Raw genomic sequence first — 22,241 nt, forward strand, 5'->3', positions numbered from 1 at the left:
CACATCAGTGAGTACCCACAACACAGAGGGTAGAAGAAACTGTTCCTCAGCTTTATAGTGCCCCCCCTGTAAGAGCTCTTAGGCTTTTGGGGAAAATGAGAATAACCATCTGAACATTCTGATAGTGCTTTGCAATTTACAAAGCATTTTCACAAAAGACACATTACCCCCACTGTATGGGTAAAAAGTTGACTACTCCAAGGGCAGTCATAATAACTACAGTTATATCTATCTATCTCATAAAACCTCAAAACAAACTCCTAAGCCAGGCTATCCCAACTACCATGTATTGGCTAGGTAAGCATCAGATACACTGTAAAATGCTTTACATAAAATGTCATTGAAATATCACAAACCATCTGATGTGATAAATCCCACTGTACTAATGAGGGAAGGACAAAAAAAAAATTGATAAACTTTGCCCCCAAAACACAGGTACAAAGCGGGGAAGCTAGGACTGGGAACCAGATCTTTTGAATCCAATGCCTGTGCTTCTAACCACAGTACTCTACCGCTTGTTATTATATTTCCATTAATTTCTGATGAGGAAACTTGACTCAGAGGTCAAGTGAGTTGTTTGAAGTCCCAGCTGGTAAAGAGGTAGAGCTGGGACTGGAACCCCAGCTCCGTGCCCTGGAATCGTCGGCTAACACAGTAAAGTAAGCCACTGGGCAAGAGAGCAAATGCGTGGGGGTCCCCCTCCCCAACTTATATAAAGGACACAGGGGGTTGCAGACAGACCCTATCTTCTACTTCTTACCCCTCCCCTGAAAGATGTTTGGCCTACCCCCAAAGTCTTAGTGAGTCAGGCCCGGAGGGATGGGTGTGGTGCTGCCCCGAGTTTCCTTCCTTTGCCTGAGGCTGTGCCAAAGGAGCAGGCTGCTAGAAGGGGAGAAGGAGCCTCTACCCAAAGAGCAACCCAGAGTCCAGTGATTACGGTGGGGCTTGAGGCCGGTAGTGGCAAGCCCTGGGGTCAGTCCGGCCCTAGCTCTTGGTGTCAGCAGGTGGAGGTCCGACACTGGGATGAGGGAGGGGCTCCAACAAGGAGCTCATCAATGCAGGAGGGTTTCCTCCCTTGTTGGTGCGTTGTTAAGACCCTGAAGAAAATCCACTTCGGCAAGCTTCCATTTCCACCTGTAGGATGTGAGGAAATAAGATTAGAGTTGAGAAGGAGTAATGACTAATAAATACCTTAAACTTGCACAGCACACTTTACAGTTTATAAGACCGTTTCACCAACCTCAGCTCAATTGATCCTCAGAACAGTCAAGAGGCGACAAGGTGGCTATTATTAGTAATAATATAGACTAGGAAAACTGTAGCTCGGAATTTAGGTGACATGCGTAGGTTACCCTGCCTTTAAGTGACAGAACTGAAACAAGAGCCCTGCCGCCCTTGGGAGCCTAGTGATGTGCCCTAGGAGGAGGACGGCTCCCCAAAAGCCAGGCCTTGAGCAACGCTCTTCTGGTAGAGGGGTTAGAGTCGGGGACGCTGGGCAGCAGCTAGGGGGCGCTAAGGCTGCATTGCGATTTACGGGCGTTAGGACCCAGCAGAAGCCTGACAGCCGACCGGGAAAAAGACTCTCCGATTTGCCGGGCCGGCGCACTCCTCCTTCCCGCCCACCTGTCTGCCTTTGCACAGCGCAGCCAATTGGTTACCTCCACATCCTTATACGTCATCATTCCACGTCCGCCTACCTCCTAGGCCAGCTGTCGAGCTCCGGGTCTCAGTTGTCCTCGGAGTTGCCTGGTCGGAAAGTCTCGAGGGTAAGGCGTTACCATCGGGATAGCGGGCTCCCCTGGCCACCAGGGACGAGGCCAAGGCCCCAGGGTGGGTGTCCTTTCCTTGGAGGCGGGTTCAGGGTTCTGAAGGGTTTCACCTCGGCGGTTCTGAGCTGGCAGTTCTGGCGGTGGCTGCTGAGGCCCTGCTCAGCGGCGGTCGCATGCAGCTCCTATGAGGCCCCTGTCGCCGGTCGGCGATGTCCGGCTGGACTTGTCGCCGCCGCTGCTGCCGGCTGTGAGCGGGTCTCCGGTCGGGTCGTCCGGGCGTCTCATGGCCGCTAGCAGCTCCCTGGTGCCCGACCGGCTGCGCCTGCCGCTCTGCTTCCTCGGCGTCTTTGTCTGCTATTTCTACTATGGGATCCTGCAGGAAAAGATGTGAGCGGATCCCCGGGGTCGGAACGCAGACCTCCGCCCCCCTGCCCAGTCCACCTTGTCTCCCCAGCCTGTGGTCAGTTTCGCGGTCCTCCCGCCCCTGGCCCCAGTGTTCCCTTTTGCACCCCCACGCCGCCCCGCCCTCCCGGCATCCTGACCGCCTTTGCCGCTGAACCTTCCTAGGTTTCCAAAACGCGAAAGTTGGTCTCTGGATTCTCGGGAGCTGGTTATTTTTCTTCCCTTGGTTGCTCTTTTTTCCTGTTGGTTCTAAGGAGCTAGGTTTTACAGGCTTAGGTTTCCATGACCTGTGCCGGCCCCTTTTTGGAACTCCCAGATGCTTGCAGGTAGTGGATTCCTTTGCCCTCGGCCCTGCTGCTGTAGCCCAAATCCCTTCTTCTGCCCGGGGTACCTTGTTTCACCAACTAATTTTTCACGTTTCCTCTAGCTCCATCCTGTACGGATATTTTTTTCCTTCGGCTACGGGATCAGCAGCCTGGAATGTCTAGTTTCTAGATCCAATAAAATCAGCTCCTGATGTCAATGAGCCCGGTGATCCTTACCAAACTCTCCCTACGTCTAGAGAGGCAAGAAAATTTCAAAGCGTTCAGTGGCTGTGGATTAGTAGATGGCACTGAGGGAAGTATACTAATTCCTCTCCTCTTTCTCATGCATTTCATTCTTAGAACAAGAGGAAAGTATGGGGAAGGAGCCAAGCAGGAGACGTTCACTTTTGCCTTAACTTTGGTCTTCATCCAGTGCGTGATCAATGCTGTGTTTGCCAAGATCTGTGAGTACTTAGATAGTAATCTGTTGTGTGTCCCCTCCCCTTTGTATCCTAGGCATTAGATCTAACTCTCAACACCCTCAGCCCCTTTAGTGCTTGCAACAGCCTCTCTGTTCGATTGATAAAACTAGTGGCTTTGGAAAAGGGTGAAACCCCATTTCCTTAGATTAAATCAACTTCTCAGTCAGAAACGTGCAGGGAATGGGTCTTCTGTGTTCCAGATCCCCATGAGAATACTTAAAGCTTTTTCTTTTGTCCTTCTGATTTTCCTTTATGTGTCAGCTTCAAGCATGTTTTGAGCATTCTCTCTTTGTTCCCTGGGGGCTAACAGCAGGGCTAACTAGTCCCTTGAACTGAATGGACACCCCACCCCTACCCCTGCCCTCCATGAGGTCTTGTGTTAGGGTTAGGTGGGATTGGAGAATTGGAGAATCTTCAGAGATTTCCCAGTCTAAGAGGACAGAAATAGTTTGTGCTTCTCATCTTATTTGACAGGCAAATTCCTTTCATGTGGCTTCGACTTGCTCAGTGGTCCATCCTAGGCCCACCAGCTTTCTCTTGTATGTTTCTTTTGTCTTCTCCCAGTGATCCAGTTTTTTGACACAGCCAGGGTGGATCGTACTCGGAGCTGGCTCTATGCTGCCTGTTCTGTCTCCTATCTGGGTGCCATGGTCTCCAGCAACTCGGCACTACAGTTTGTCAACTACCCAACTCAGGTGAAACCTTAGGGTGGAATGAGGGTTGGCTCAGAAGTTGCTTGAAAAGGATGAAAGATTCTTCCCTCTGGTCTGTGACTTAAATAAAAAGAGAGTGTGTTTGGGAAGTTAAGAGTGTGAGGAACCATAGATCTGAGGTTTAGTGGTGGTGGGCTGGCCGTGGTAGGGCTGCTTTCTGAGGCTGCAGTCTCTGGTGCAGGCCCCACACTTAACTCATCTTATCGTAGCACCTAGTACAGTACCTGGCACATCAAAGACGCTCAGAAATTATTTTTGCTGAATTTAATTTCAGGTCCTTGGTAAATCGTGCAAGCCCATCCCAGGTAAGCAGAAGAAGATGGTCGCCATCTTCCTTCCTCACTCTTCCTGCAGTGAGCTTGATCCTCCTCTGCTAGAGCTCTATTCCTCTGGGCTTTGTCATCTCACCATAGCTATCTCTAGGGTTCCCTCCATCCCTTCCTCCTGCCCATCCTTTGTCACTTCCTGTGGTGTTGGGTGTTCATTAGCTGGTAATCCTCACTGTGAGCCAGAGGCTGACCTAACCTGCTTCACATAGTCAATCATTTTGGTGTCCCATGTGTTTATGTTGTCATTAGACACCCTAAATCCCATTTGATCATCAGTTTCCTTTTCCTCAACCTGTCACTCTTCCCTACTGCCCCTCCCCTGCCCTGTTCCTTCCTGGAACTTTCACCTTTGTTCTCTACCTCTTCCCTTCCTTATACTCTTTGCTCAACCTTGTTGCTCAGTCGTCTCTGTCTAGGTGCCAGCATTGCACCCTACTTTTGTCCTCTGTCGGCTTTCCTTCTCAGACATTCTTTTTTTCCCATGAGTCTTTGGCTCCTAGGAGGAGAGTGTTGGGCTTGTCAATGCCTATGGGTGCCTGAATTTTCCACTCTGTTTCTTCCCTGTAGTCATGCTCCTTGGAGTGACCCTTTTGAAGAAGAAGTACCCAATGGCCAAGTACCTGTGTGTGTTGCTAATTGTGGCTGGAGTGGCCCTTTTCATGTACAAACCCAAGAAAGTAGTCGGGATAGAAGAACACACAGTTGGCTATGGAGAGCTGCTCCTGGTATGCAATCCTGTTGGGAAAGGAAGCCTTTTCCAGTAATCTTAACAAAGGAGTATCCCCAGCTATGCAGGCAGAAGGCCAGTTATATGTTTTGAGGGAGGTTGTGATGTTTCTTGCCCCACATTTCTGGTCTTTGTCTGTGGCTGCAAAGCCCTTGGCTCTGCTAAGGCCATAGTGGGGAGCCTAAAATATTTCACTATAGGTCAGCTCTCCTTCTGGGGAAGGGATGACTCTGAGGCCTGTGTCTAAATGCTGGTGTGAGGTTCCAGAGACCTGAGAGCAAAGAGGAAGGGAATAGTGTGTCTCTCACTGTGGCTTTCCAAGGAACGTGGAAGCCAGGGTTAAAAATAATACTACAGGGCTTCCCTGGTGGCGCAGTGGTTAAGAATCCGCCTGCCAATGCAGGAGACACGGGTTCGAGCCCTGGTCCGGGAATATCCCACATACTGCGGAGCAGCTAAGCCCGTGCGCAAACTACTGAGGCTGCGCTCTAGAGCACATGAGCCACAACTACTGAAGCCCACGCGCCTAGTGCCCGTGCTCTGCAACAAGAGAAGCCACCGCAATGAGAAGCCCGCACACCGCAACAAAGAGTAGCCCCTGCTCACCGCAACTAGAGAAAGCCTGTGCGCAGCAATGAAGACCCAACGCAGCCATAAATAAATAAATTAATTAATTAATTAAAAAAATACTATAGTAGCTATTACTTACTAGGTGTTAGGCACTGTTCCAAGTGTTCTACATGTAAACTAATTAATTTTTACAACAAACAATAACCTCATAACTTAGATAGCATTATCTCCATTTTACAGGTGAAGAAACTGAGGCAAAGAAAAGTTAAATCACTTGCCCATGGTCACATGGCTGTTAATTGGAAGAGTTAGTGGCTTACATTGCCCGGGATTCTAATCCAGGCAGTGTGACCGCAGAATCCAGTCTCTGGAGCACTATACTCCAAGCCAGGAGGCTAACGTGCTGGGACTAGATTTCCTCTCTCCAGCTTTAGTGGAAGAATGAGTGTGGCTCACCATGGGTCGTTCTAGGCCCCTGCACGCCAGACTTCACAGCATTGCGTTGGGAAGTGGTAGGCTTCCTGCCCTGCTCTGATCACACTACATCTATGTGGCTGAGATCGCCTGTCATTCTGGTGCCTGAGGGGAGGAGGGAACTCACATGGTCTCTCCCCACCCTCCGCCTGTGGATGAATGGCAGCATTTTGTTCTGAGGACTCTGTCTTAAGGCAGTGGCTTTCTGAGGGGTCTGAGAAAGGTGAGAGCTCTGTGTCCTGCGTTAGGGAGGGTCCCGGTGGCCTTCTCACTGCAGGCTGTACTCTTTCTTTCCCAGCTCTTGTCTCTCACCCTGGATGGACTGACCGGCGTTTCCCAGGACCACATGCGGGCTCACTACCAAACGGGCTCAAACCACATGATGCTGAACATCAACCTTTGGTCGACATTGCTGCTGGGAGCTGGTAAGGAGCAGTTCTGCTGTTCTTTCTACGTATCAGCAGAGGGCAGACTGCCCTCAGTCCACATAATCTCTAGCTCTGGTGCCAGCTGCTAACTTCGCCCATCGGTTCTCAGATGCCTTTATGTCCAAGCCCCTGAGAAGCCTTCTTGGAGAAACCTTCACCAGTTGGCTCTGCTTGCTACTTGTTACTGGCACAATCAGGGGTAGACCTGTGCCAGGTATCATGGGAGGACACACAGTAGTAAAATGCTGGGGTGCCCTGGGAACTCGCCCTCTTCTGAGGGAGATGAGACATTGGTATGTGGTGAATACTGAATATTGTTCAAACACGGATGTATTTGCTTTTAAATCAGTGCTTCCTAACTTTTTTCAAATCTGGGCACACACAGGGAGTATTTTTCATACAACACACTAGGGTTAACAGAGGAGGCTACTGATGGCTGGAATCGACCAGTGCTTGGGGCTGCCTTGAGCTAGAGATGTGTGGGTCAGTATCTTCGCAGCATCTGAGGTTTGCTGCTTTCAATCACTTTGGCAGAAGTAACTCATTAACTTCCAAGTATTTCCCAGAAGAGTCTTTAGTTAGTTTCTCTAACCAGAAAAATAGGAGATGCCTGATGGGACAATACAAACTCACTCCATATGTTTTTCCATGCCCTCCTTCAGAGTGCTTTAGCAGGCCTCTGCAGGTGTGTGAATATGGGCACACAAGATGCACCGTTCATCTTTTGACGTTTCTTCTTAGGAATCCTGTTCACTGGGGAGCTCTGGGAGTTCTTGAGCTTTGCCGAAAGGTACCCTACCATCATCTATAACATCCTGCTCTTTGGCCTGACTAGTGCCCTGGGCCAGGTGAGTGCCTTGATGGAGGGTGGCTTGGATTCCCCAAAAGAGACTGGCCTGGCTGCGAGAAGAGGGGTGGCAAGATTAGCCGTGATGTCCTGTTACAGACTTTAGACCTCTTGGCAGATAGATAGCTAAGAACCAGCCTGACCTAGTCTTTCCCTGTCTTTCTCTAGAGCTTCATCTTCATGACAGTGGTGTATTTTGGTCCCCTGACCTGCTCCATCATCACCACAACTCGAAAGTTCTTCACCATTTTGGCCTCTGTGATCCTCTTCGCCAACCCCATCAGCCCCATGCAGTGGGTGGGCACTGTGCTTGTGTTCTTGGGTAAGTCCCATCCAGAGAGGGCAGCTCTGGACCACACAAAGGGACAGTGACAGAGCTTTATTCTTTTCCCTTAATATTTACTTGTATATTTGTGAAATTTATTAGCTTATTTTAGAGAAAATTTTTTATAAGAGAAAAGGAAGCGTTACCTCTACTCCAGCTTTCCTAAGGAACATTTCATTTGAGTGATTTCTTTCCAGTGATTCTGCTTTCCCCAGATACTGAGCAGGGTAAAATTATTATACTTATTCCCTACTCATTTATGCTGCTGTGGGTAAGCTGAGAGACGTAGCTTAGAAGTTTAATTCTTAAATTTCTTTCAGTCTTGCTATATATATTTTTTTTTTTTGGCCGCACCACACGCGGCATGCGGGATCTTAGTTCCCCAAGCAGGGATCGACCCTGTGCCCCCTGCAGTGGAAGCGCGGAGTCTTAACCTCTGGACTGCCAGGGAAGTCCCTGCTATATTTCATATATACATGTCATTACCAGTATCTTGGTGATTTTTTTTCATTTGATACCAATCTCTTTTCTCTGAGGAGCTTTTATAAAACCAATGTTTGAAAACTAGTTTTATTTAAAGTTCCAATTTTGGAGAACCAAGGCTCACCCCCACCCCCCTACCCCCAAATCATTTGTAGGCTTCATTTCTCCCCACAAAGTTAAGCCCGTGTTCTCTCTCTCTATAGGTCTTGGTCTCGATGCCAAGTTTGGGAAAGGAGCCAAGAAGACATCCCACTAGGAAGAGAGAGACTACCTCCACTCCAAGAATATTTTAAGTTATTTTCTCGAACAGTGACATCTTTTGGGAAAATGGACGCAATAGAGATAAAGGACTAGGTTTCAGTCTGGGTATTTTTTGTTGCTGTTGTTATTTTTTTTTTAAGGAAGCAAACTCACATACTCTAAAAAAAGCATTTGGATTTTAACAAGACAGAGTTGGCTGTTTCTGTTTTTGATGGCCAGGAGCACAGCCTCGCACAAGTAAAGAAAGAAAGAGAGAGGGAAGAGGCAGAGCTTGGTGCTCATGGCCCAAGCTGCTTCCTCGTGGGTGTGGTTAACCTGGCTGGGTGGCCAGTTCCCCCAAGAGCTGTTGTGCTTGTGGCTTCTGTTCCCACAGGCCAAGGTCTAAATATGCCAGGACAGGTAACTGTCTGTCAGACCCAGAGAATGTAAAAATCACTTTCTCTCTTAAAGCTCTGGTGGGCGGATATTTCTTAAAAAACTACAGATATATTCTCTCCTTGAGAATCTTGTCTCGAGGTTGAGATAAAATGAGCCCAGAGCCTCAGAGTCTGCTGCGTGTTCACATTTCCCCACTGCCTCCCAAAGCTCAGCCAAAGTCCAGAGCGGAGACTCAGTGTGTATGTCATGAACAGCTTTGGAAGGTCTGATTCCCTTTCTCCACCTCCGCATCTGTTCTTGGTCCTCTCAGTCCCCTCCTGGGAAAGCTGGATTAATCCCTCCTATTCCCCTGCCCCCTTCAGCGGCTAAAACATTGCAGTCCTCTGCCATCCTGGCTGTGCCCTGGTGTCCCCATGCCAGCTCCTGCCTGTTGAAAGGGATGCTGGTGGAAGGCACGGTGGCTGAGTCCTGGCGTAGAGCCGCCGCTGTCGAATTTTCTGTGTGGCAGTGGGAGGAGAAGGCGGAGCATGGAGCAGAGCCACCTGCCCACTGCTGCCTTCAGAGTTGGAAATCGAAATCCTCCGTGGACCAAACTTTACACATGAAAGTGCATTTCCACCAGCTGCAACTTTCACTCCATCTGTTCAGCAGCCCCAGCCCCTTGGCTCTCCAGATGGGAGCCCTGCCTCCTTCCTGCGCGGCTGCCTTCCCACCCCCCGCCCAGCCTTTCAAGACCTGCCTCACTTGCACTCGTCTCACTCTCTAGGGGCCCGAGTGTCACTGCAGCTCTGCCCCGAAAGGCCCCCTCTCATCTTGAACTCCTCCTTGAGAGAAGAGGTTTTAAATACAACTGGCTGAACTTCCTTCTTTTCTCCACCCCTTTGTTTTCTCTCTTTCTCATCCTGAAAGTTGCACCAATTAGCTCCTTCCCTACTGGACTGATAGTTCTTCCAAACTGTCTTCTGTGGATTGGTTAGGTGGTGAGACCATGTTACCAGGGCCAGGGGCCTATAAGCAGTCCTCACCTGGGCCTGTTGTTTTAACAAGAGACATTTTCCCAGCTATCAGGCCAGTCCCCTCCACCTCTACCCCCTGCCAGCCCCAACCAGGGGTCTCAGGCATGCCTCATACCAGTCACCAAGAGCAAGGAGGATTTCCAACAGCTCAGCATGGCTCTCACCTGATACTACAGCAAGCCTGTCCTATCCTTGGTGAGCCAGGAGCCCAGTTCTGGTATATTCATTCAGTCCTGTGTCTATTCATCTAACCCTTCCTTCTGCGTGACATGTCCTGTGAACATGCTGGGAGTTCAAAGTTGAGTAGGACCAGTACTTACCCTCTAGGGTGTTCACAGTCTAATAGGGAGACGGGTAGATAAATCATCGCATCTCAGAAATGCAGGGCTAACAACGAAGGAAGGTGTCTGGGCAAGGTGAGGCTTGAGCTGGAGAGAGCACGTAAAGATGAAAGGAAGTGGAAAGGCAGCTTTACTTGGCTCTACCGCCAAGTGGGAAATGGGGTTTTAAACTGCTTGACTGGGCTTCCCTGGTGGCGCAGTGGTTGAGAATCTGCCTGCTAATGCAGGGGACACGGGTTCGAGCCCTGGTCTGGGAAGATCCCACATGCCACGGAGCAGCTGGGCCCGTGAGCCACAACTGCTGAGCCTGCGCGTCTGGAGCCTGTGCCCCGCGACGGGAGGGGCCGCGATAGTGAAAGGCCCGCGCACCGCGATGAAGAGCGGTCCCCGCACCGCGATGAAGAGTGGCCCCCACTTGCCTCAACTAGAGAAAGCCCTCGCATGAACCGAAGACCCAACACAGCCAAAAATAAAATAAAATAAATAAATAAAGTAGCTATAAACTGCTTGACTTCTCCCCGTGCTCCTGCTTCAACTCAGTTCAAGTGAGAGCACAGGAGCAGGTGAGCGGCTCTACAGTGAGGCGTCATTTCAGCTCAACTGCAAGATATTTTAAAATGTTGTGTGAGCTGCCAGCTCGTTCGGGGTGGCGTACTCACCTACAGGATCACAGGAACTGAGAGTGCCAAGTCAGACTCGGCGTTGGTAACACTCTGCTAGGTTATAATGGTACCGATAAACGTGAAATACCAGGCAAGTTCAAACAGAAGTATTGTTGACCGCTAACCCTGGGCAGCCTGATGTCTCAGGTTTCTAAGCATCAAAGGACTTTCATCTGCAGTTAATTCTCAGCTATGTGTGGAAGGGAGGGCACCAGCACACACATTTCCCCAAGCACTGTGTTTTCCTTTTGGGGTGTACTGTACTTAATGTCTATTTTGGTCAAACTGTCTGGCTTACTTCCTTAGGTGTGTGTGCTCAGGTTCATGGTAGAGTGGTTTTTCCATTTCCTGTACACCTCTTAGCCTAGGGCAAGAGGAGTGACGCACAAATGTGATTTGGGGTAAAACCATAGGGAAGGCTATTCTGCAATTAATCAATATAAGGAAGAAAAATTATATGTTGCTTTTCAAAGGACTGAAAGGGGCAGGAATTAAACATTCACTGTGGGTAATCTCTAAAGTGAGTTCTTTAGGATTGGGTGATGTGTTTTCTCACAGCCCTGTAACACCCCTGTGAAGAGGACTGAGCAGGCATCTGCACCTTTTATAAATGGAAAAACAAGTTAGGGAAGGGGGCAACTTGCAGTAGGTCCCTGGGTATGTCCCAGAGAGATTAACTAGAACTCAAGGTTCCCCGAGTTCTAGTTGCATCTTGGACCTATGCCCTTGGAGGGGGGAGAAGCCAACCTCCTCAGGAGGCCCATTGCCTCTGCCATCTGGTCCCACTTGTTGGTGGAACAGTTTGCACACTTTCTGAGTGGTGCCGGTCACTCTCCCCAGATGTCCTGGCAGAGAAATTGTCCTGGGTCTCTGCGGGATCATTCAGCCCTTCCCACTGAAAACACACCAGCTGTCTTTAGGAACAGCAATCTCATATTTATTGAGCTCCTCCTTTCCCAAAGCTCTTTTAGTTCATGGCATTTTATCCTTACAACACTCCTGGGGAGAGCTTAGGCCAAAAACAAGTCTCCCCGTATTCGGAATAGGGAGCCCAAAGTCCACCAAAGTGCATCGGCTGAAGGTCACGCGACTCCGTGGCAGGGCAGGGCTCAGAGTGGGCCTCCGCTTAGCACATGTCAGAGGTCAGCAAGCTAAGCCTGAGCCAGTGGTTTCCAGCTGTTTGGATTTCCTGATCCAGTAGAATTTTCAAATAATTTGGGGGGCTGATATAAGTATGCTGGCTTTTTATATTTTCAAGTAAGGACTTTAAAAAAAAATCTAATATCATTATGGCTTACAAAAGGACACTTTAAGTCCAAAAATTTTAGGAAAGGCTATCCACCTCAGAATAAAGAATCCTTCTTCCAAAGAAATGATAGTTGGAAATCATATCACTATATAGGTAATAAGAAAAATTGATTAATTGCAGAAAATGTTCAACATAAAATGTCATCCTATGGTAATACATTGTAAGCATATCACTATGATTGTTGGCTTGAAACACCTTGGTCAATTTGGGGCTTGTATTCCATGATTCAGTCTCCTGAAGCTGAATGTCGCATAAGCATGCTGACAAAGATGGAAGCAACATGCAATGAGGTTTTACATCATTTCGAACATTCTGAGAGAGTCTAAAACAACATCTGCCTGACCTTCTGCCTTCCCTCTGCAGGGTCAAGAGGAGAGCAGGCTGTGGGGCCAGAAGGCTTTCCTCTAAGGGCTGCGGGAGGGAGACAGACTCGGCACCTCTGCTCCAATGTCTGCTCCCAGGATGTTCAGGCCGAGGCTTTCATCACCCAGCTCAGAGCACCCAGAATTTATCCTGGAAGAACCTCCCCCTACTGGTGAAAGCTAATTTCTGACAGGCACAGTCCTCAGACTGGGAACCAGGGTGCTATGCCTGCCATGGCAAGAAGGCTGGAAAGGAGAACAAAGAGGGTCTTGGAACGGGGAGCGATTTCATCCGGTGCCTTCCACTCGGCTGAGGCGCAAGGCTACAAGGGCTGGTGGGTTTTCTGTCCAAATATGCCCGACTTGTTGTTATTTCTGGGAGAGGTGGAAGAGGGAAGAGGTTCAAGGCATCCTCCGAGGAAGGGGACAGAATATTTCTTCCTGCCCACTTCTGTGTTTTGTCATGGTGTGTGGGTGGCCAGAGCTAGCAGAAGCATCATGTTTCAGCTTAGGGGCTGACTAGACACCATTTCTTCCTACTCAAGACCCTGGAACTGCCACATTCAGACCATAGCCCTAGAGGGAACGTCACTCTTACACGAAGGCTGAGAACTCCCTGAAATTTTAATGTAAAAATGTGTGTGTAACACAGGTGCTCACACATATGTCAAGCTAGTAGGTTGGTTTTGCTGTGAAAAGGGTCCACAGCTCTCTTTAGATTCTCTTAGGGGTCCATACACAGGGTCCACTGTAATCATGGGCTCATTTAATGGAAACTGATTTCCCAAATAGAGTTATTGTATAACTGGGCAACACTGCAAAATATGAGAAAGCATCATCTCCAGCTCTGTTTAGATGGAGGGGTGAGATTGAGTTTGCAGAGAAACCCAAGGAAGGTAACGCATCTGATTTCATTTCTAGTTTTCTCCTGGCCCCTCCAACACACTTTATCTAAGGTTGTCAGGTTTAGCAAATAAAAATACAAGATGCCCAGCTAAATTTGAGTTCCAGATAAACAGCACATACTTGTTGAGTATAAGTATGTCCCATGCAATATTTGAGACATATTTATACCAAACAATTGTGTCTTGTTTATCTGAAATTCAGATTTAGCTGGTGTTCTGTATTTATCTGGCAACACAGTTTGTGGCATTAGTCACTGTCACCCGTTCTCATGGGCCCCTCTTTTTCTAGGAAAGGAAGGCACTCTCAGATGTATCACCACTTGCAATTCTGTGCCCAGGGCTTCCAGGTACTTTTTGTTCAGGGCCAAACGTTTTGTAATTTCCCTCTTGGCCAGGGGGAGATGCAAGCCCAGACCTAGTCAGCAGGGGGCACCATTTTCTTAAAATAGATCCCCAGTGGCATTTCAAGGGCCTCAGGGGAATATTGAGTTGAAGTTTCTATTTGCTGCTTCTGTCTTCCCTCTGTAGCTTCCCATTTCTCCCCACCCCACCACCCTGCCAGAGTCATCTGTGTGAAACAAGAATCTGATCCTGTCACTCCACTCCTTAAATCACTTCCAAGATTCCGTGGTTACCTTCCTAATACACTCTAAAAAGCCCTTCGGGATCCCATGGGAGTCTTTTCCTGGCTTCAACTCCTGCTGCTTCCACCCTACCTCATCCCACCCTCCTCACACTTCCGGCACCCCACCCCCACCCCTATTCACCACCAACTATTTGCAGCTTCCCACTATACTATTCACTGTCACGCTTTTGCACCCACAGTTCCCTTTGCTTGGAATTCCCTTTTCCACCTGATGCTTCTAGCGACTCCATTCATTCAACACATTTCACAAGTGTGCATTGAGATCGGCCCTGTACCAGGCACTCTGCTGTGGGCTGGAGATACTTGGAGGAGGGAACCGACTGGAGCCTTTCCCTTATGCATCTGACGATGGGGGCAGGGGAGAAACAGTATACAAGTCATCAAATCAACAAAGTACTTGGACTTAGTTCAAGGGATAACTGATCTGACTCCCTTGAGCAGAGCTGATGGTTCCCTCCTTTGGGTCTTCTGATGGCTTTTCATTCTAAGGGTCCCAAATTCTAACACATGCACGATGGTGGTAGCGAACGTGGATGAACGAAAAGAACCAGTTTAACTCAACAGGGAAGTGGGTGAGGTGGGGGGTGGGTATGTGGCCTATGACACTGAGAGCACATCCCAGCTAAAGGGGACAGTGGTGTTTTACCTCCTCCAGATTATTGCCAGATCTGTTATTTCAAAAACAGATGGAAATATTGATTTTTATGTGAACTCTGACAATTTTTTGAATTCCTTGCCAGCTAAACTAAACGTGTCTACAAGTCAGATTTGGCCTATGGCCACCGGTTTGCCACCTCTCATATTGCAACACTATATCACTGTCTTGTGTCTGATTAGTATTTACATATATTTTCTCCCCCAAGACTGTGTCTGTGTGTCTTTAGCCCCTAACAGTGACTGGCACAGGGTAGGTGCCAGTCAGACATCAATAAATGTTTGTGGAAGGGTGGAAAGAAGGGAGGGAGAATGAGGCAAACTGGGTACAACAGTTTGTTGATGGAAGTTCTTATTCCCACTGCTTTGGGCATGGGATGGATGGAACAAGAAAGCCTGAAACAATTTATTGCTGAGTGTGCATGTGTTCATGAGTGTGAGTTCCCACGTTAGCAGGTGTGACAGCTGGAAAATGTGTCTAAGAACTATCGGCTCCTTTCTCAGCTCCCAAGCCATCCCACCTCATTCTCAGCGGATGAGGGGGAGGAGAAGAATGCAGGGCTCAGGGTGGACTCCTGGCTTCCTTCCAGGACCCGTAGTCGCTGGCACAGAGATCAGAAAGAGCTTATAGAGGCTTTTGGCACCAACTGATACATCCTCAGGGGAAGGCGTCTGGCAGCTGCTGCCACCCACTGCCTACCCGCTAGAGTGCCCGCTGCATAGCAAGCAGTTGTGGGGGTCAAAGTAAATGCTCTCTCTTCTCACTTGTCCAAAGTGAGACCATCAAAATGACCCTTCACCCTGCATTGGGGGGATCAAAACTCCCAAGTTGAAGAGAAGGGTGAGGATGGCTCAGACTCCCCATCACAGCCCCCAGAGACAGAGCGGGGGCTCGACCCCTGGAGCAGTCTGCTGATTCTGCTAATGGTATGCTGTCCTTTTTATCAAGAGAGGGCTCTGCCTTGTGCCCACACAAGGGAGCATTCTTGCTGCCCCAATGAATAAGGACATATCTTCAGAAAATAGATATCTGAGGCTCAGAAAATATATTTTGTCTGATTTACAGGAGAAGTAACCAGATCAATCAGGAATCAGAACTTCCATCTTGGCCCTGAAATCTCTTGTGAGACCTGAAAAATGTGATTTTCCGAAGCAGAGAGGGTGGAGGGTGGAGGGTGGAGGGGCAGCCTGAAGTACATTGGAGTCACCCTTTAAGCGGGATTATGGAAATTTCTGTCGCGTGATTCTCTCTCTGGTGAGAGGTATCTTGAAAGCCAAAGATGCGTCGTCCAGCCTCCAGTGTGCCTCTTGCTCCCTACCAGCGCTTGGCCAGCCAGAAGCTTTGAAGCAAGACTTTCCAGGAAGCAATCTCTCCCACAGGCAGTGCTGACTCAGCCCAGACTCCAAGCTCTCAGGCTGGTCCCCGGCCCAGAGTAGCCAGCAGGGGCAGAGACGCACAGGGGGCTGTGATCCTGGGCTGTGTGGGTGCTGCTGGGAAGGGGAGATCGGGATGCAAGACAGTGGGGCATGGACCCTGAATTGTTTAGGCTTTTGCTAAGGGAAAGGGGAGGAGACTCAGATAGTGGCTCGAGTCCTCCGAGTTCCAGCATCCTTTGACAAAAACTATCTTTCCTAAATTTCCAGAGGCAGGGATGGTGGCCAATTTAGTACCTTGAATCTGGGAGTGAGAACATTCCTTGTCTCATTTCTAATCTGCCGTGGGGGGTGTGACTGACCATCTCTCTGGGGCCTCCACCTGACTCTCCAACATCCCCTTTCCCCAAAGGACCCCCCTTGGATTAAAGGGAAATGTGTGCTCCCTCCTTCCTCTTCACTTTACAAATTACCTATGGTTCCTCCCATCTCTGCTGCTCCCTGTTTCCCTCCTGCTGCCTTCCTCCTTCAGTCCTTCATGTCATTTTCCTCTCCCCATACTCCTCCCTTCTCTCTCTCTCTCAATCTCCCCCAGTTCTGACAGCGAATCCTTTCCCTGGCACAGGCCCTCGACTTGCTTGCCAGCTCTGCTGGGTTACTCTTCTCATTTCTGTAGCTTCTGTCCAATTATCTCTCTGGCCAAGCTCTTCGGGAGCCCTCTCCTCTGGCCACGCGCCTCCTTCCTTCCTGCTGCTAGCAATGCTATCACCCACGATTCATTCCCATTTGGGAATGGGGGTAGAAAGCTGGTTTGAATAAACCGGGAGGTGTCTGGCAATCTATTCTGTGTTCTTCTCTGAAGGCCCCAGCAGAGTTAAGCAAACCTGAAGGAAGAGGACACCATTTCCTAGACCATTAAGGGCTGCAGGATCTAGTTCTAACGAATGGGGGATCAAAAGCTTTTTAGAGTCAGCCAGTCCAGAAAAACAAGGGCCCAGTGACCGGGAGGACTGGAAGTCTTGCCACGGAAAACAAAGCTGTGACTCAAAGGCATCACGTAGATGCTTTCTTGCTCATCCACGTTCCTGAGCTTAATGTCGTTGGCTTGGGAATTAACTTTGAGACTTTTCCAACATAGATAAAAATAGAGCTCATAAATGCCATCACTGGCACTTTCCGATAAGGTGGCCTTTTAAGGGAAGACTGGGCTCCCAGTGGATGCGGTGCGTCAAGGAGCCTCTCAAGCAGATGTTCAGGGTTCTCACAGGCTGCCGACCAGCCTGTGGCCAAACAGAGGATGCAGGAAGAGGAAGCTCCTGGAGGCTTCTGTGCCTGAAACGACAGGATCCAAGTTCCTGAAAGGAATGTTTGTTTCACTAGTTAATTCATTTATTCATCACACAAGCATTTATCTGAATACCTATTACATGCTAGGAATGCTTCCCTGTGCTGTAAACACAATAGAGAGAGAGAGAGAGAGAAAAAAAAGGGGAAATCCCTACCCCCAAAGAGCTTGCCATCTAGTGAGGGACAGAGAGGGAATCAGGCAACCACTATACAGGGGTTGCAGTGAGAGGAGAAATATGGGAAGACCTAGCTCAGGGCTAGGGGACATGCACAGCTTCCTGGAGGAACAGATGGATGAATTGAAGCTGGAGAATCAGCAGAGAATTAACCAGGGGAAGGTGAGGGTAGGGGCAGGGAAAGCTGCGGAGAAGACTGTTCTGGGAAGAGATAACAGTATGTGCAAAAAGAGAGAACTTGGTTTACTCAGGGAATTGAAAGTAGTTCTTTGTATGACAGGAAACCTTATTGCTAGGTGCGGTGGGAAGCATAAGAGACCACCTGGAGACTAAGGCATAGGTCACTGGTAAAGAGCCTTTCACCTCTATTAAGGAGTATGGTTTTTATATTGAGGGCAGTGAAGGGTGGAATGCAAAGAAGTGACTCCATCAGATTGACTTTTTAGAAATCTCACTCGGGCTGCAGAGCAGACATGAACTGGAAGGGTGAAGACCAGAGGTTGGGAGCCCAGGGAAGGAGGCTGCTGCAATCCCAGAAAGGACTGGGGAGGTGTCAGTGAAGACAGAAGGAAGTAGGCAGAACTGGGAGATAACTAAAGCATGGAATCGTCAGAACTTGGTGTTGAATTAGAAGTGGGATTGAGGAGTCAAGGATACTTTCCTGTTCCCAGGCTTGAGCTACTTGGTGAGACAAGAGAGCACTGGAGGAGAATCAGGTTTTACATCTGCTGAATGTTAGGTGCCTATGGTCCATCCAACTGAAGATATCAGGTGGATAGTTGGATATGGAAGTGGCGCTCAAGAGAAAGACCTGGCTCAAGATAGATTTGGAATATTCTTTAGCAGATGGATGGCAGTAGAGCAGTGAGAATAAAGGAACCATCTCAAGGCAAGAGAGGACAGTGTGAAGAGGAGAGGAACTGAACACAATCCAAGGAAAGCTGATATTCAAAGGATGGCCAAAGGAAGAGCCTGTAAAGGAGACTGAGAAGGAGTAGCCAGAGAGGTAGAAGGAAAAACCAGGAGTAATGGTCGTCTGCTGCTGGCCCCCAGCATTCATTTCCTCCTTCTGCCAAGAGGGCCCTGAATTTCCTTTGGGGAATTCACTCCTCCCCTGTTCTCAGTCCTGTGGTTTGGCTCGTAGGGGAGACATGCTGGCTGGCTCTTCCTAACCCTCCTGACCCACTCCCCACAGCCCTCCCACTTACTCTGTGTACTCCAGCCACACTAATTTTCCTTGAGTTTCTCAAAAACTCCATGTTCTCTCTGGCCTTAGGATCTTTATCTGCCTGGTCTGCTTTCCTTCCTCATTCCCCTTCTCCATGCTCTTTGCCTACTAACCTTCCTTTCATGCTTCCAACCTTCTTTGACATTCCAGACAAGTCTAGGGTTTTCTGTGGTACATTCATTCATTCAGTATGTACTAAGCACCTTCTGTCCATGTGTCAGCACCGTGCTGAATGCTGGGACATTAGGGAGAGCAAAACAAACAAACAGGCTGGAGCCAACAATTGATTAGGAGATATTGATAATAAACAAGTAAATACACAAGACAATTACAAATTATTGTTAGTGTTGTAAAGGAAGTAAACAGAGTACCAAGATACCAAGAAGGTCCTTATTTTGGATAAAGCAAGTGGTCAGAGAAGGTTCTCTGAGGCTGTGAAAATTAAACTGAGACCTGAAATAAGAGGCAGAACCAGCCAATGTGAAGAGTTTAGGGGAAAATTGTTCAAGGTAGGGGGAATAGTAACCACAAATGCTCATGGAGGGAAAGAGCTTGATGGGCTCTAGGAATTGATAGATGGCCAGTGTGGCTGAAATGAAGATGGGGAAGAAAAGAGCAACGGGGGACATAGCTGAATATGAGACTCTTAAAAGCAGTGGTACAGGGCTTCCCTGGTGGTGCAGTGGTTGAGAATCTGCCTGCCAATGCAAGAGACATGGGTTCGAGCCCTGGTCTGGGAAGATCCCACATACCGCGGAGCAACTAGGCCCATGAGCCACAACTACTGAGCCTGCGCAACTGGAGCCTGTGCTCCGCAACAAGAGAGGCCGCGATAGTGAGAGGCCCGCGCACCGCGATGAAGAGTGGTCCCTGCTTGCCACAACTAGAGAAAGCCCTCGCACAGAAACCAAGACCCAACACAGCCAAAAATAAATAAATAAATAAATTAATTAATTAATTAAAATGGAAAAATGAGAAAGAGGCTCTCCCACACGAGTCACAGATGCAGATTTTAAATGTGAGTTAAAAAAAAAAAAAAGCAGTGGTACAAAGTTTGGGTTTTATTCTTGGTACAATGGGAAGCTATTCAAAGTTTTTAAGCAGGGGTGCAGCATGATCTGACTTAAGTTTTAATTAGATTGCCCTGGTTGCTGAGTGAAGAATAGATTGAGGGACAGCAAAGAATTAGGAAGACCAGTTAGGACCCTCTCGCTGTGGTTCAGGCAAAGGAGGATGTTGGCTAGAACTTGAAAGGGACTGGGGTGATGGAGAGAAGTGGATGGATTCAAGGGATACTTTGAAACTAGAATTTATGGGAATTCCTGATGGATTAGAGGTAAGGTATTAGGGGAGAAGAGGACTCAAGGATGGTGCCCAATTTCTGGCCTGAATGAGTGGACAGAGAACCAGACTGGCTTGGCTTGGACTGCCCCAGCCCCCTTTGCTGCTCCCCCCTTCCTTGGAACCCCTGAGGCAAATCTTCAGAAGCCCAGAGCTTGAGAGTCAAACACTGTTCAAAAACCACTGGGCTGGAGAATCAGTATGGTCCCTTCCGGTTTTGAAATTTTAAAATTCCAAACTGAAAACTCTTTGTGAATAGGGACACTATTTCTATTTCTATTGATTTCTCCTGTAGTTACCTCCGTAGAGCTCTGTACCTGGGGAGCATTCAGTAAGTGCTACTTGACTGTTCATTTGGGCACAGACCTTCTATAATTGAATTTTAGATTAAATTCCCTTTTAAAAATATGATTCTAATGTAGAATAAACTTTCAGTTGAAATCAATTCACCTTGATAAAGTAGAGCCATGGCAAGGATAATCTAAAATTGTAAAATCCGAAATAATTTTTATTTGAGTGGAGGCAGAGAAAAAAAAATGTTTTTCCTAAACAACTTATCTACATTTAGGTAAATGTTATTTTAGGGCAAATACCAACAGGTAGTGGATCAAGCCCATTCAGAATAGGGCCAAGAAACCACTGAAAATAATTCATAACAGTGAATATAATCCATTTTTTGGTAATATATTCTCTCTTGAAAGCAAATATTGACCCTCTAAAACTTATTTTGAAACAATGACTTTAGGTAATTCTTAGAACCATTTTAAAGATGAACAAGATGGAGGTGGAGCTGTGTGGCCAGTCCAGGACAAAAGTCAAGGACAAGGTGGACTCAAACTTGCCATTTCCTCTCTTCTCTTTCCCACTGCTTCTCCTCTGCTTGATACTCCACGCTTCAGACATGATCTTTCCCAACCATTTCTCCAGGTGAAAAACTCAGAACTTCAATATCTATAAGCACATTGATCAAATCCTCAGATAAGCACACCATTCCAAGCCTTTTATAAAAGAGGGAAGTAAAGTAACAGAATGTCTTTTATATGCCAAGCACTTTTGAACAAACATGTCATTTGATGCTGCTTATTACCCTATGATGAATGCCCTGTTTCAAGGATGAGGTGGGAGGGTTGGTGGTCCAGCATCTGACCCCCTTCCTGTTTGGGATGAGTACCCTGCTGCGGACAGCGTCAGTGAGAAGGAGTGCTGAACGTTACACCGTGGGCACCATGGCAGCGAGACCTTTCTTCGTTTCCCTCCTCACCGCCCCTCCCCCCCTCCCCCATGGTGGTCAGGGCCCAGGATGTGGTCTAGGATCAGTCAACAGGGCACTGCTGCATGGGCTTTGGGTTTGCAGCCTGAGGCACACAGATGGAAGGAAGATTAAGCGTCCTTTTGCAATGGCAGCAGCAGGAGCCATGTGTCTGGTGGTGGCACTTCGTGGCAGTGCCCAGCGGTTGGACCTCCTGGCCAGAAGGTCCTACTAAAGAAGGTTGTTTTTCCTCCACTAGCCCTTGGTTTCTGCAGAATTTCCAAGACCGATTCTTCAGCTCCTGACAATTCTGGGAGCCAGAGATAGTTCTTCAGTAAATTCCAGTTGGGGCTGATAGAGCCAGCGTTCGGGCAGTTCTTGCAACCAGAAACCTGACTGATCTGTGAGGAAACAGACCCTGAGGTCAAGGAGCTTGTTCAGGGACCCTGGCTAGCGAGTGTCAGTGTTCTGGCCGAGAAGCCCGTGCTGCTTTCTTTGATTCCATGCTTCCTGAAGAATTCTAAAGAAGGGCGTAAAGGAAAGGAGCAAGGATGGCACACTGATTAGAGTGAGGCTTGAAGATCAGCAGGCATGTGAATACTTACCCCCAAATCCACATTCAGTAACACATCCGTAAATAAGTGGGGTCTATTCTATTCTGTGTAGAGGGACTGTGCTATGTTCATATATTATTTCAGTTAATCCTCACAACATTATGATATGGTGAGCATTATTTTCTCCATTGTTCATATGGAAAAACAGGCTCAGCGAGGTTGGTCCAAGTTTATATATAGAAAGCGATAGTGCTGGGTTTGAACTTGAGTCTCCGAGGCGGCTGGAGCTCATTCATTAAGCCACAGCTGCTTCACTATGAAATTTAATCAATCAATAAATGTTTAATCGCTGCCAGTCTTCTACTAACCCCATCACAGCCCTAGCACAACCTCATCAGTGTGTTCTTGTTGGTATGCTTCCTTGAGTGTGGTCTTACATCTGTACCCCAGGGGGTGTCATCTGTCACTTTAGACAGGACCATGCCCCTACTAAGGATCGTCCTTCCTGAATTTCCACCTCCTATCCAGGCACTCATCTTCTATTCATTCCTGCCTGCCTCTACCTCCCCTACACCACCTTCAGG

The 22,241-nt window shown here is 48.2% G+C and overlaps 1 protein-coding gene and 1 long non-coding RNA gene across 3 annotated transcripts; one reads left to right on the forward strand and one right to left on the reverse strand.

The window, feature by feature from the left end:
- Positions 1-1,700: 1,700 nt before the first annotated feature.
- On the forward strand, positions 1,701-8,302 carry SLC35B1 (solute carrier family 35 member B1). Of its 2 annotated transcripts, XM_036837592.1 has the most exons (10): positions 2,021-2,156; positions 2,599-2,737; positions 2,837-2,940; positions 3,523-3,653; positions 3,946-3,976; positions 4,568-4,725; positions 6,070-6,196; positions 6,941-7,047; positions 7,215-7,368; positions 8,058-8,223. In XM_036837592.1, the coding sequence occupies exons 2-10, from the start codon at positions 2,688-2,690 to the stop codon at positions 8,108-8,110; spliced, it is 915 nt and encodes a 304-aa protein (XP_036693487.1). In that variant the 5' UTR covers positions 2,021-2,156; positions 2,599-2,687; the 3' UTR covers positions 8,111-8,223. The 2 variants fall into 2 exon arrangements, with proteins under 2 accessions (XP_036693486.1, XP_036693487.1); XM_036837591.1 differs by lacking the exon at positions 2,599-2,737 and having other exon boundaries at positions 1,701-2,156; positions 8,058-8,302.
- LOC118887051 lies at positions 8,224-14,583 on the reverse strand. Its single transcript, XR_005017871.1, has 2 exons — positions 10,363-14,583; positions 8,224-10,033 (listed from the first exon to the last, which is right to left on the reverse strand). It is a non-coding gene; the product is annotated as an uncharacterized LOC118887051 (long non-coding RNA).
- Positions 14,584-22,241: the final 7,658 nt, after the last annotated feature.

This window comes from Balaenoptera musculus, chromosome 20 (genome assembly GCF_009873245.2).
Source record: "Balaenoptera musculus isolate JJ_BM4_2016_0621 chromosome 20, mBalMus1.pri.v3, whole genome shotgun sequence".
NCBI lineage: Eukaryota > Metazoa > Chordata > Mammalia > Artiodactyla > Balaenopteridae > Balaenoptera > Balaenoptera musculus.

Excerpts from the sequence above, each read along its gene's own strand:
- SLC35B1 (XM_036837591.1), top strand. The coding sequence starts at position 1,954 with ATGAGGCCCCTGTCGCCGGTCGGCGATGTCCGGCTGGACTTGTCGCCG. Across the intron at positions 2,157-2,836 it reads GGGATCCTGCAGGAAAAGAT|AACAAGAGGAAAGTATGGGG; the intron begins GTGAGCGGATCC and ends TTTCATTCTTAG. Across the intron at positions 7,048-7,214 it reads TGACTAGTGCCCTGGGCCAG|AGCTTCATCTTCATGACAGT; the intron begins GTGAGTGCCTTG and ends GTCTTTCTCTAG.